The sequence below is a fragment of the Crinia signifera genome, chromosome 3 (assembly GCF_055691185.1).
Source record: "Crinia signifera chromosome 3, ASM5569118v1, whole genome shotgun sequence".
NCBI lineage: Eukaryota > Metazoa > Chordata > Amphibia > Anura > Myobatrachidae > Crinia > Crinia signifera.
Window position 1 is genome coordinate 293,423,577 of NC_139219.1, and position 15,126 is coordinate 293,438,702.

At 43.9% G+C, this 15,126-nt stretch overlaps 1 protein-coding gene across 2 annotated transcripts in view; it reads right to left on the reverse strand.

Moving 5' to 3' along the window:
- Positions 1–592: 592 nt before the first annotated feature.
- The window catches only part of SH3YL1 (SH3 and SYLF domain containing 1), a 76,210-nt gene continuing 61,676 nt past the window's right edge, over positions 593–15,126 (reverse strand). Inside the window, exon 10 of one of the 2 annotated variants that reach the window (XM_083178463.1) lies at positions 593–1,146. In XM_083178463.1, the coding sequence (XP_083034589.1) occupies positions 953–1,146 (194 nt within the window). In that variant the 3' untranslated portion in view covers positions 593–952. The remainder of the gene's footprint in view (positions 1,147–15,126) is intronic. The other variant, XM_083178462.1, reaches the window with a different exon arrangement.

The following is a 15,126-nucleotide window of genomic DNA, read 5'->3' on the forward strand; positions in this document are numbered from 1 at the left end:
GCCATGCTTCGGGCACACTTATATTCTCACTCTAAGCACACTTGATAAGTAAAGTATTAAATACCACCTTTAACAAAAAAAAAAAAACATGAAAAACTCATGTCTAATGCATGTAAATCTAATGACCGCATTCCCATTTATTTTAGCATCTAAATCCTTAGGGGCAGATGTACTAAACCTTGTTTAAAAGGTAAAGTTGAGAGTACCAACTATTTCGGTCCTAACTCTCAATTTTCAAACATTGGTTCAGATGTATTAAGCCTGGCGAAGAGATAAACTGGAGATAAAGTGGAAGGAGATAACCCACCAGCCAATCAACTCCCAACTGTCATATTTCAAACACAGCTTGCTGGTGGTTATATCTTCCACGTGATCCCCAGTTTATCTCTTCACCAGGATTAATAAATCTGCGCCACAGCCTGTAACATGGCAGTTAGAAGTGAACTGGCTGGAACTTTACAGTATATTTCTCAAATTTATCACTCTAGTGCTGAGCAAATGCACCCCTAAATATTAACCGATGACTGCATTATTATTTCCTTACCCCATTTTTTTGTTTTATTTTTGATAGAATTTGCATTTTGGATGCCATTATCCATTAGAAAAACATTGCATGTCAGAAAACTACTCCAATTCCCTTACAGTAGATTTTCATTCGTTTTTCAAGCACATCTTATCTCTAAGTGAATGTGCTAAACCACACATGCACCTTGTTAAATCCAATCCCACTTTATTAAATACTCAAAAATTTCCATATCACTTTAAAACATTACATATTTTACAGCATAATTCAATTGAGGTAGTGTCCAAACATGTGCTCCCATATGCGAGAGATACCGATATACATATATCATATATTATAACATCCAATTTATAAATAGTGACTCCTTATGGTTCTTGATAGAACTGTATTTTGATTGTGTGCGCCAGGAGGACTTTACTCCTCCCCCCTTTAATTTAACATAACATAATTGGCTGGAAAAATACCCAACTGCCCTTTTATTTTTCCCTCCCACCAATCATATTGAGAATCAGTCTTCGTGGTCACGGTGATCCTATCTCCGGCTTGGAATGTTAGGTCTCCTGGCTGTAAGCCTTCAAATGGGTAGATGGCTGTGGCAGTGATGTAGTCTCCTCTTGTGCTTCCTGGGAAACAGAGGAAGATTAAAGTTAATATTTGGCCTAGTTATATGCCTCTGGTCGCTCAAGGAATGTAGTTAGGATTCTACACATATTTTAACCATCCTTAATATGAGCCTATTAAGCATAGCTGTATTTGGTGGTTACCTCTCCAACTAAGGGGTGTATTCAATGCTCTTTTGCGAGCTGTGGAAGCGAGCAATTCGAACTGCTCGCTGTCACAGCTCGCAGGGTCATATTCAACTGACCCCCTGCACATGCTGTTTCCCACCCCCCCCCCCGCTAGGTTTTTGTAGCGATGGGGAAAGGGCGTGTGTAGCCACCAGAACATTGAGAATCGAGGCTTAATGCAGCGGGCTCCCTGCATTAGCCACGAGCCTTGCTGTTTTGGGGGAATCCTCGCTGTCCCCCCCGGAAATTAGAATAGGGAGAGCGGCCAGTGCAGGGGTTAAACAGTGAGGATCGCTGGTTCTCTGCGACACCCGCTATTTCACCCCCTCGCCAGCCGCATTGAATACAGCCCGAAAACTGCTGCAAGAGAAAGCGGAGACATCAGAGATAGTCCAGAGAGCTACATTCCAGCGCTTACCGCAGGCCATAAAAGACCTAAAACATTCCACTCATTATAAAAACACCAACTTTACACTCAAAGAAATAATCCTACATAGGTTTACACACCAGTGTCCAGGTCAGTGAGTAGGGGATACAGGTCTGTCTGTTCTTCTTTACTACATTACAGAACTGGAACCTCAAAAATGAATTCACTTAATTATGTCAAGCACATAGAGATATAGAGCCGCCAAAATATTATGTTACATCTCTTTTGAGGCTGTTAGCAAACATGAGGTTTTGTGTCTGCTACTGCGTTACCTAATCCCTCTCACGCAGCCTACATCCGGCTCCTGGATTGGACATTGGGCTTGATTCAGGTGCACTTATATTAAGCATAAGCAGTGATACTTCTATATGGTAATGTAGTAGGAGGCATCCGGTATTGTATCACTTGAGACACCATTGGCCGGCTGAGTAACCCTGCGGTTACTCAGACTGGCCGGCTGAGTAACCCTGCGGTTACTCAGACTGGCCACTGCAGCTGTGTTACTGAGGTCAGAAATCTCAGTCGGAAGATGTAGTCCCTGGTCTCAACACTAACACAAAATGGAGGCAACACATCACTATTATGTGAAATGGAGACTTTGACTGCCCCTAAACACCCCAAACTGCTGCAGCCTGCCAATCCCTTGACGTCTACAGCGGCTTTGGAGTGATCACATCACTCGTGCCCTGTACAGTGTACTGACCATCAGTACATTGCGTGATATTATCCACTGCGACCAGACAAGAATGCGGTCCCTGTGCGCATGTGTATTGTCAGATTCCCCAGTGGATGTTATTCCCAATGACATGGAATACATAGGAAGGACACCAAAAATTAAAAAAAAAGTCTGCTGCAAGACACTAATGCAAATATTAATACATAGAACCTTTATTAATTTCCCCAATTATGGCTTCACTTATATGACCACATTAAAACAAGAGAGATAAAACCGGAATTTGGTACTTACCGATAATTCCATTTTTCTGGATCCATAGGGGACACTGAAGTCTGTCATACATTTGGGGCTAGAGTGGTGTCTGAGAAGTAAGCACTTTAAGAATATTAAAGTGAGGCAGGCTCCTCCTCCTCCTCTATCCTCCTCCCAGACTCCAGTCTTAGAAAACTGTGCCCGAGCAGGGAGAGACCAGGGAATCTCCAGAGAGAGAAGCATGAGAAAAACAGCAACAAGATGAAACAGAAAAACAACAACACCGTCAACAATACACACCAACTGACCTGAGCAGTGCTGGCTGGGCGTTCAGTGTCCCCTATGGATTCCCTTATGGATTTAGAGAAATGGAATCAATGGTAAGTACCAAATTCCAGTTTTCTCCTTCATCCTATAGGGGACACTGAAGTCTGTCATACATTTGGGAACGTCCCAAAGCTATCCTCCCAGATTGGAGAGTGATGTAAATCCCGTAATACCGCCAGACCAAACTTAGAAATGCATATTGCAAAGGTGTCAAATTTGTAGAATTTGATAAACATGTACAGTAGGGCATAGACCACGTAGTAGCTCAACATAGCTGAGAAAAAGAGACCCCTAGAATGGACCCATTGAACGAGTGGAATGAGCTGAAACATGTGGCTAAGCATCTTAAATGAAGCTGTGTAAGACAAATCCATAATGCAAAGGTTTGTTTCAAGGCAGTCCACCCTCTATTAACAGCATCATAAAAGTACAAATAAGGCATCTGACTTCTGAAAATATTATGTCCTTTCCACATAGATCCGTAAGCCAAAGCTAGCATAATAACCATCTATTAATAACCAGGTTAATAGCCGTATGTCCAGTGGTTCAAACGTGTCAGACTTGAGACATTTTAAAACCAACGATAAATCCTCAGGTTCGGCAGGTGCCCTAACAAGCGCTTGGATGTGAAGGACTGCTTTAAGAAAAGTCTGAATCTTTGGAATCAGGGCTAAACATCGGCTAAAAAAGATGGAACAGGCCGATACCTGCACCTTTAAGGATCCTATTCTGAGACCAGCTAAAAATCCTGCTTCAAACGAAAAAAGGTGGTTCCCATAAGATGAATCACCAGTTAGTGATTAGAGGAATGTCACAATGTTATACCACCATTAATTTGTTTCCAGGGTGGTAGATAGACACCTCCAAATGTAATTCTCCTCCATAAACGGTACCATAAAAATAAAAAGAGAAAGATAGTGCAGATTGTAGACACGTATTTATTTTAATAAAGGTGTACACTTACAATGTGGGGGGTTATAAAACACATGGGACTCCTCAACCCGGGGCAATGCAGGAAACAGAACGATCACAGCAGCAGGGCAATCCAGTCAAGATCTGTCAAGAGTCCTTCTTGCTGGGTGTCCAATATACCAAGAGTCTATGGGTCCAGAGTCCAACAATACAAAAATCCTGCTTGCAAGAAGCAGAGTTTTTGCCTTTCGCAACCAGGATACATAGGCCTTCCAGATTCTGTGACTATTGGCTGAAGTGACCTCCTCCTGAGCTTTTAGCATAGTTGGAATAACGGATTCCATAATACCCCCTTTAGTAAACAACAAGGATTCAATAACCACACCGTTAACGCAGATGCGGAAAGTCTGAGTAGACGAACGGTCCTTGCTGTAGTAGATCCTCTTGCAGAGGGAGTCTCCATGGGTCAGCTGCGAGGAGCAGCTGTAAGTCCATGTACCAGACCCTGTGTGGCCAAGCTGGAGCCACTAGAATGATTAAATGTGGACTCCCTCTTCATCCATTTGAGTAGCCGTGGTATTAGTGGAAATGGAGGAAACAGGTAAACTAGGCTGTAATTCCATGGCACTAACAAGTCATCCACTTCAACTGCAGCAGGATCCCTTGTGCATGAACAATAGAGTGGAATTCTGCGATTCAATGTGGTATCCATCAGATCTATCTGTGGTGTTCCCCAACATTGTGTGATTTGATAAAATACACTCGGGTGGAGTGCCCACTCTCCAGGATGAAGATCCTGATGGCTGAGGTATTCTGCCTCCTAGTTGTCCATACCTGGTATAAAACTTGCCGACAGACCTGTGCATAACGTTCCGCCAATTGTAATATTGGTCGGTCTTCCTGCATAGCACATCCACTGTGCGTGCCCCTTTTCTGCTCACATATGCCACAGCCGTGGCATTGTCCGAGACCATCGACACTGGATGATTGAGAACAACTGCCCCCAGCCCCTGAGGTTGGCATATTTTGTTATTATTGTCCAATTCCATATGCCAAACCTCTGACCTTACATTAGGTTTGCTGTGTTCCACCACCACTGGAGGGACAGACGAGTAAGTAGTAAGAAGAAGAGATCCCGACCGCTGTGCCAGGAGGTCTAGTTGTAATAGGTGACAATGAAAACGGCCAAACAGGAGAGCCTCCATCTTCCCCAGGAGGCGGATACAGATATGTACAATACCATTCGAGGTAATAGAACTTTTATCACCAGGTCTTGCAAGGAAATAATCTTTTCCACAGGCAAGAATAACTTCAGTTCTTTTTTATCTAGAATAAAATTCAAAATCCACCCGTGCTGTAGTAAAAATTGTCCACCGAGCATCCTGTAAAAAACGTTCCTGGGAAGAGGCCTTCATGAGAACATCGTCCAGGTATTGAATGGTTACCCCTTGGCTCCGTAAAAAAGAAGTCATGGTGAATATTATCTTTGTAAATACCCGAGAGGCTGGCAACAGGCCGAATGGTAGTGCTTTGAATTGATATTGTCGACTTTAAAATCACAAACTTTAGGATCCTCCAGTGAGGTTCCCAAATGGGCACATGTAGGTATGCATCCTGTATATCAAGTGAAATAGGGAATTGCGATGGTTACCAACTGCATGGATTCCATTTTGAACCTGTGGTATGCAAGATAAAGGTTTAGAGATTTTATTTTAATATGGGCTGTACCGAGCTGGCCAGCTTTGGTACTATGAAAAGATTGGAATAGAAACCCAGTCCGCGCTGTTCCAAAGAAACCCAGGTTATAACTCCTGTTGTGAATAGTTTTCTATGGACACCAAAAGAATCTCTCGCTTTCATTCTAGGATAGGTAGACCTGTTAAGAACTGGGAAAAAAAAGCAAATTCTAGCTGGTATGCATGCAATATAATTGCTTTTACCCGTTGTCCTTGCAAGAGACTAACCATCTGTCTTGAAAGATGTGCAAACAAGCTCCCTGGGGTCCCGCGGGTGGGTTGGAAACCTGTCATGCCACTGGCTTGTCAGTAGGCTTTGCCTCCAGATGACGGGAAACTGCATTGTTGGCCGATGAGGATGAGAAAGAGGAACCCCTACCTCTGGCCAAAGAATATTTACCTCTATATTGAGGAACCTAGAAAGGACCAAAAAGAAAGAGGCGGAGATGCAGAAGGTAGGTCTGATATAGTATATTAATATAATATAATATAATAATATTATTTAAGGTATTTTCTAAACGCCGGTCTGGAGATTCCTTTAACCAAACCGCTCCGGAAATAGACAGCGGTCTTTAGAAAGTCTAGACACGGAGAGTCTTTTCTAAGATTGGAGTCTGGGAGGGGGATAGAGGGGGAGGCGCCTCACTTCAATATTCTTAAAGTGCCGACTCCTCAGACACCACTCTATCCCCAAATGTATGACATACTTCAGTGTCCCCTATAGGATGAATGAAAAAATGGGAATTGATGAGAACTTCTTACGAGTAATCTTTACAATGTTGTTTTAGTAAAAACCTTGTAATGGCAATTGGTACTTGTCCAGAGAGCAGCCTGACTGACAAGTATTCTTATTTCTATGGACAGAATTCTCCCCCACGTGCCAGCAGCTGCAGATCATTTGGAAGCAGGATCTCGTCAGATACATTGTGCTGCTTAGATTTTACAGCGGTTATTCACCAGAGTTTGTACATGTAATTTACATAAGAACAAAACAGAATGACTCTGCAGTGGTGGCACGCATAGGGGAGGAAAGCGAAAAAACCCATTTAAATGAGTTACTAATCGTGAACATATTGAAGTCGTTACTTACACCACCAACAAGCATACTGTCTGGCAGTAAGCGCCAATGACCAATGAAAAATAACAGATGTGCGAGACAGCCAGAACGACTACTACCGTACCACCTTGTTCTTTAGATTTTGCATCTCAGGTGTAGCTAAACGCCACTCATTGTACTGTAGATGCCGGGCTGTGACTAATTGCACAGAAATTCATTTTAAACACACAGGGGTGGGCAAAAACTGGCCCTCCGGCTGTTGATGAACTACACATCCCAGCATTCCTGCCTTTGTTTTGCTTTTTGGCCATTCTTAGACTGATGCAAGGCATGCTGGGATGTGTAGTTCATCAACAGCTTGAGGGTCGCTTATTGCCCACCTCTGTAAGAAGAACAATAAAAGTGGGCATAAGAAAAAAGGCACATCTTATACAGATCCCCCATCATCCCCCATCATCTGAACACAGATACAGACACTCTAAGGAAGGGGTGGCCAACCCGGTCCTCAACATCTACCAACAGTTCATGTTTGTCAGGTAACCTGTGGATCTACAGTATAGTAGGAATGAATGCAGCATGTTTGAAAATGTGTCAGTTAGTAATGATTACAGTGGTGCACCAGCTAGGTGATCTGGGGAATGTGACAGTAATGACTACAGCTGTGCACCTGCTAGGTCTTTTGAAAAAGTGGACCGTTGCTAGATCTCGAGGACCAGTTTGGCCACGCCTGATCTAAGGTCTATCATTAAAATGATTAGCCTAAATTAGCACAGTATTTTTGTCCCTTCAATGCTGACCCAAGAACACATCTGGGATTCTGCACTCCAATTGCAAATGCAATGCAGGAGGTTCCCATTTCATACAGTCACCTCCAGCTGCATTTACACTTTTCTGGGCTGAAAATTCGAAGCTGCCTGTATATAACTGCACTTCCATCCATCTCTGAAATCAGGCATTTCCTGAGTACAAGATACAGTAGAGATGAGCGGGTTCGGTTCCTGGAGAAATAAACCCCCCTGAACTTACCTCATCCGAGGCTGGCTCAACGAGGGTTCGATCTTCCCTGCAAATTTCCGGATCCAGTACGAGGCCGAATGTCATTATCCAGCTGTTGTACTCTCACAAAACTTGAACTCTATATAAGTCCCGGTGATCAGCGCCATCTTCATTCCACCGGTGTATTTCAGACAGCATGAATGGGGGACTGCTACATGGGGTGTGGTATGATTCACCGACAGTCGGGATCCCGACAGTCATTATCCCGACGTCGGGATCCCGACTGCCTGGTCTCAGACAGCGTAGCCAGCGCAACAAAGCCCCTTGCGGGCTCGCCACGCTGCGGAGCTACGCTCGCCACCTATTCTCCCTCTATGGGGGTCCTGGACCCCCACGAGGGAAAATAGCCGATGGCCGTCAGGAACCCGGCAGTCTGTGTTTTAACAGTGGGGATCCCGACGTCGGGTTAATGACTGTCGGGACACCGTCCGGCGCCCGCTACATGGCTGTGGGGGCATTCTTAAGAGTGGCTTAATTTAAAAAAATATATATATTAAAATAAAAAAATATATAGTTTGTTCGGTTTTACTGCAGGGCTGCCCTGTGTGCCATATTAGCTCAGGGGTGCTTCCAAGTGTGCCGTATCATTCCAGGGGTGCTGCCATATCATTCCAGGGGTGCTGCCATGTGTGCCGTATCATTCCAGGGGTGCTGCCATGTGTGCCATATCATTCCAGGGGTGCTGCCATGTGTGCCATATCATTCCAGGGGTGCTGCCATGTGTGCCATATCATTCCAGGGGTGCTGCCATGTGTGCCATATCATTCCAGGGGTGCTGCCATGTGTGCCATATCATTCCAGGGGTGCTGCCATGTGTGCCATATCATTCCAGGGGTGCTAATAATTCTGCTATATCAGTACAGGGGTGCAGCCATGTATGCCATATCAGTCCGTAGGTGCTACTAAGTATGCATTATCAGTCATGGGGTGCTGCTAAGTGTGCTGTATTAGTTCAGTGTTTGTGCTGCACACTTCTGTCGCTTGGCTTAGTCAACCGGCTACCTCAGCGCAACCTTTAGGCCTAAAAACAATTTTTGTGAGGTGTTCAGAATAGACTGGAAATTGATGTTATTAAGGTTAATATTATTGCAGGAACAACAAAACAAAAAGAAATACAGATCCAAAACCCACAAGGGTGGTTTTAGCAACATCAACCCAGATTCAAAACATGGAGAAAATCCAGAACCAAAACCCCAAAAACGACCAGGTGCACCCAGAGGTCACCGTGTATTAGGCCACAGCTGTACACATGATATCAGCCTGCAGAGGGAGTATAAATCAGACAGCATATACTGCAGCGTGCTCTCTCTGTTCTGTATCCACACACACTGATGCGTCCGTTCTCCTGTCTATTGACACTTACGCTTACTATCACACATCACTTTACACTTGCACACACCCGTTCACACTTACACACAGCTTCTCCCAGCTACTCACAGGAGCCAAAAAAGGTTTGGCAGAGCTTATATGAGCTGAAGTTTTCTAAATATATCAAACGCTTTACAACTAATTACAAATCACCCTTCACAGCTGTAAAAGTCAAAAATACAATCGATAGTTGAAGTAACTTAAGTCATTTGCAAAAGAGCGGAACAAATGTGACACATTGATGTGTGAGCAATTGCTTATAGGTTTATGGGTCCGTGCACACACTGGTGCCTGCACACACTGAGCTAGTTTATTACTCATGAGCACATCTGGTGTGTGCGTAACTTTGGAGTTTGGAAGGTGAACCAGAGGCGCATGTCTTACACCCATGGAATGTCCCCACAAATCACAGTTTGTGGTGGTGAGGGGGGGGGGGGGGGGGGGGGTGTTACGGCATTTGGCTCCTGTCTCCTTATTGTAACTTTACAGTATTTCTTCCATTAATATGCTCATTTAACTCTGAATTAGGATTTATAGGACTCGTAAAAAAAAAGGGGGCTGCCTTACTATACAAAGACAACATATATTGTAAATACACAGATACAATCAATAGAAGCAATTACATTTAAGAAGGGTTTTGTAAACATAATCGGATGAAGGTCCGCATACGGGTGCCGGGCGGCTCCCCGACAGTCATTACTCCGACGTTGGAATCCCGACTGCTCCCTCGTGGGGGTCCACAACCCCCATAGAGGGAGAATAAAATAGGTGGCGAGCGCCGCTCGCCACTGTGCCCGCAAGGGGCTTCATTGCACTCCCCGCGCTGTGCAGTCCGGATTCCAACGTCTGAGTAATGACTGTCGGAATCCCGACTGTCGGTGAAATATACCACACCCCCGCATACAGTAAGGGGCATTACTGAGTGGCATTGTGTATAAGAGCATTACTAATGTGGCACATAATGTGTGAAGGGCATTACTGTGTGGTATTATGCGTATACGACCATGTGGACATGTACACTCCTTATGCTATAAGCCCCTATACAAATTGCATACTTTTGTATAGAGATGCAATTTCAATACTAAGATTTATATACAATCATATGACCTACTGGGTCTCTGCTCCTCCTCATGCGGTCATGATGATTGGCCTATTGATAGTGTATGTGGGGGCCTGGAGTTCTAGCCCCAATCACCTCTATAATAATTTGGCCCTGCCCGACTCACAGGAATATTTTCAAGTATGTGCATTTTAGGCATCCAGGGGTGAATTGTACCTAAGGGCTGAAGACCCATGCCCCCCCCCCCAAACCAGACATTTACAGTAACAGGGCTGGCACAGCAGGGAGCGGGAGACCGTACCATTCCCTGTGTAGACCTGCCCCACATGAGGAGGAGCAGGTGTCCTATTGAAAGCTCTGCCTGCCCTTCACACACACACACACACGGACTGACACCACCAGTCCATGTTGCTTTTAGTTGTATAGGTCCCAGCAGGAAGTCCATGCCGAGTAAATCCCTGTCCATTATGCACTCATAGGGGCTGCAGACTATGCAGTCCATGTGGCTTTTACTGCAGTGACATCAAATGAAAAGAAAATAATACATCAATTGCACTAGAGTCAATGCAGTTTTGTGACCAGGTGATTCGGCGAGAGGCCGTACCCCATTTCCAAACACGTATCCTCTGAACATGCGGTGTGCCATGAAAGGGGGCATAGCCACACCTACACATAATGGGGGTTATTTTGGTTGATTCACAAGTCGCAGCCTTGCGAGTCCACCAAACCCTGCCTTGCGAATGGGTGGCTGGCGCCACCCATTCGCAAGCGTGATTCGCATGCAGGCCCTGCAAATGGATGTTACACAATAAGTGTGTGTGTTTACTAACGGACAGGGCCCAGGCGAAAAGATGGCCCTGCAAGTAGGCTTTAAATGCTAAGCGTATCTATTTTCAAATTTAAAACCTCAAACATGGTTGTTTGTTTTGGCAAGTGTAACTTGGCTTATATATATGTAGTTTGTGCCTTATTTCATTACTCTAACATGAGATAAATAAACTTAGAAAATGTAATTTATCATCACAGTACAGTATGTCTGGAATGCTGGGTCAGAACCCTAATAGTACGATGGGCTTCCAAATTCAAGAGATCAAAATAAGTTTGGACTTACTCCCTTTGGAGTACTGTAATTCATTAAGCAATAGCTAAAGCTGCAACACAAGACAGCATAGACTACAATATCCCACTCCCAGAATGCAGAAATACAGAACGTTACAGTTCTATTCCTGTTACAAGTTTACATTATAAATATTTTTTTGGTCTTATTTTGGGAAAAAATTATTCTGTAGGAGCAACGGAAAATCTGCACATGTGCTTGGCATTAGGCAGCGTATTTATAGGAACAATCCAGAATTACATAAACGTTATAGATAGAATTCCTTTATTCGTCTCACAATGGAGAAATTTACAATTGTTACAGCAAGGTTCAAGTACAGATAAGGGTGAAAATAGCAAATAAGATAAGAAGTCCAAACAATATAAATCTAGAATCATGTCTCTACAGACCATGACAGTTGTACATTCTGATTGCAGCAGGTAGAAAAGACCTGCAGTACCTCTCCGTTGAGCATCGCTAGCCTGTTTTACTACATTATGTTTATCCATTCAACGCAGGGCATAGTGTGCATCAACCAGTGCCACCCATTGGTTTTACCCCAGTTGCCGCATGTGAAGTACAAGAACACAAATGGATGGCCTGCAATGATGATGCATCCAGATTGAGGGAAGTATACTTACCAACTCCATGTCCTGCCCCCCAACCCCCTCTTCCAAGAGCCTAACCCTAAACAATCCTCCTCCCCCTGACAGCCTAATATGCTAGTGCCTAACCCCACTGCCTGAACCTAATCCCCCCTTATCTAGGTGCCTAACCCTCACTCCGTGCAGTCTACCACCCCCCCCCCCCCCCCGCCCAGCCAAACCCGAAGTTCACCACCAATGCCTGAGGGCATTCCGGCGCAGGTCTCCTGCCTGTTATTTCGGATACAGCCTGTCAAGATACTAACCGCATCCCCCCCTATACTCAAGAATCACACAGAGCTTTTGATACACACACACACACACACACACACACACAAATCAGGGTGGTAACATGCGATAGCTTTGCCACCACCCACTTCCCCTACTGCAAATGCTTTATATCATGAGAACACAGTGTCCAAATAGGTCACACATATGTAATAATGCACGGTTTGCCTCTGTGAAAAGAGGCCCATGCAACTCAAAATCAGACTAATAGTGTGTACACACGGTCCGATTTCCTTTCCGATGTTGACGATATAGTCAACATCGGATCAGAATCGGATGCAGATCGCAAGGGTTTTAACCCTTGTGATCCCGATGCGTGTTCACGTATCGCAAGCCAGAAAGTCTTGGCTGCCTTGACTATACAGTGCAGATCTGCACTATATAGTCAAGGTTGTATGCAAATCGGATGTGCCTTGCGATCCGATCGGATCGTGGATCGCATCTTAAGGCACATCGAACCTTGTGTACACACCATAAAATTGCAATCGACTGCTCAGAATATAAACATATATAACGTTAAATATTTATTTGCAGGAACCTACCAAATTTATATAATTTACAGCTCTAAAGCGGCAGAAGAGGAATAGGAGTGGGAAAACCAATAAGCAGTCGCAACCTCCTCAATGTGGCCCAATGAAGACTCACAGAAACATGGTGAAAATGGGGACCACCAAATTATAATAAGAATAGAACTTTTAAATATTCCAAGAAAATATCAATAAAATATCCTCATGGGATCATTTCAGTTTTGAAGACCTAACAAGTAAGAACCAATTCTGTTGATATAATCTTACAGAATATATATTTTTATTAATTTTGTTGTATAGCAGTCATGTTACATGACATAAGCTGTACATATACATACAGTACCTATAAAGTAGGTGACAAGATCATCATCTCACACAAGATGGAGCTATAGAGCCACACAATCCGAACTCAGAGATTCCACTCGGTCTATCCTTTTTCCGTCATCAGCATCACTGTTAATATCCAGATCAGCTAATAAAGACATAGAACACCCAATTTTATTTATAAGCACGCTGTTTAACAATTATGGGGAGTATTCAATCTTTCGGGATCAGAGTATTCAATCCCGGAAGTTTTTCGCAAAGGAAACAGCCAAGATTCCCGTCAGCAGATCCGGCTCTTTAAAAAGCCAAATCGGTTTTAGCTGGTACAGCCACTACATTTGCGAATTAGCTGCGGTTTTATCACAGAAAAAGACGTGGATTCCAAAGCCCCTGGCACAGGCCAGTGCACGAAAAGTGGACATGGTCACAGGTATTGTGGCAAAGCCCCCCCCCCCCGCCTCCACTTCCCATTACCAATACTCGGATGGCGTTCCCTGTGCACCCCAGCCTCTCTGCCACTGTGTAGTGCAACTCAACAACAAACTCACCCACACCGGACACTGTAGGTGGGAGTGTCCCTTAAAACTCTGGCCAATAGGGGAGTCTGCCAGTACAGATTAATATCTCCCCACATTGGTAGACAGCAAATCATAGATGTCACATCTTTGGGACTGTGGGGCTGGCGCTACATTGGGATTAAAATAATAAAAGCAAGCGACTCTGCCCATGGAATAAATCATGTTGCAATGCAAGGGGTGCAAATACATTTATATCTGCATGCTGAATAAATACTGAGGGTATTGTAAATAGCCCACAAATGCTGAACATCTTAATTCTATACTTTTAATTTATACTTAAGATTTGAGTTTAGATAAGCTCCTTTCAAATATGCACATTTTGCATGTACCCCACCTGCAGTGCCAAGGTGCACAGTCACTCAACTCCGAATCAGATCCAGACCGTGTCTTGAATTGATCTAAAGCTGGCCATACATCAGAACGATTCTAGGCACGAATGCACGACGGATTGCTTGGTCAGTTTTATGCACATTGTGAGGTATTTCAGTGCAATGACTATGCGCGGTCCCCGTGGGTCAAGAGGTCGCGTCACTGATCATATGTGCTGCACATATGATCAATCAGGATGGCTTGCGGTCTTAAGCAGATCGTATGCGTTTTAAGCACATATGATTGATTGTTCGACCGATCATACATAGCATATACATCAGCATATATCTCCTTACTTATCACAAAATAATAAAACAAGATTTGCGTCTCTCTTCTGTACGGATCACTAGCTCCCATTCACTATTACAGGACTTTCATTGTGCTGCTCCCATCCTATGGAATGCCCTTCCACACACAATAAGACTCTCCACTAGTCTCCAAACTTTCAAGCGTTCCCTGAAAACTCCCCTCTTCAGACAAGCCTATCATATTTAAGTTCTACTCGCATAACCCTCTGAGGCACTTATGTATTATATAGCTCCCCTTCTGGACTTGTAACTTGGTGGGACTGCTATGCTATTACTGGTGCCTGTCCTTGTGTTTCCCTCCTATGTCCCTATAGAATGTAAGCTTGCAGCAGGGCCCTCCTACCTCCAAGTCTGTCTGTTACCCAGTTTGTTTTATCACTGTCTACTATTGTAAAGCGCAACGGAATCTGCTGCGCTATATAAGAAACTGTAAATAAATAAATCATACGATCTGCATCATATGCAGGTCATTCTTAACCCTTTGAGTGCCAAGTGAATTTGTCAAAATAGGTGTAATAAATCGACAAGCAAACATTCTTATTCATCATGACAACCTGTAATGTTTACCTGATATAGGAAATATAATCTGTTTTTACACATTGTTTTATTTGAATTTATATAACAAATGTGAGCGATGCCGGCATTTTTAGCAGATATTTTGAACACCTCTCACTGAGATGTTGGCACTCAAAGGGTTAATATTGGTTTCAAAGCTACATTCATTTGAGCTACTGTAATTATAGCCCTGCCAGCGAGTCCATGCGTGCATTAAGGGGCACACACACACAGAGATGTGTTAAGCAACTTTGC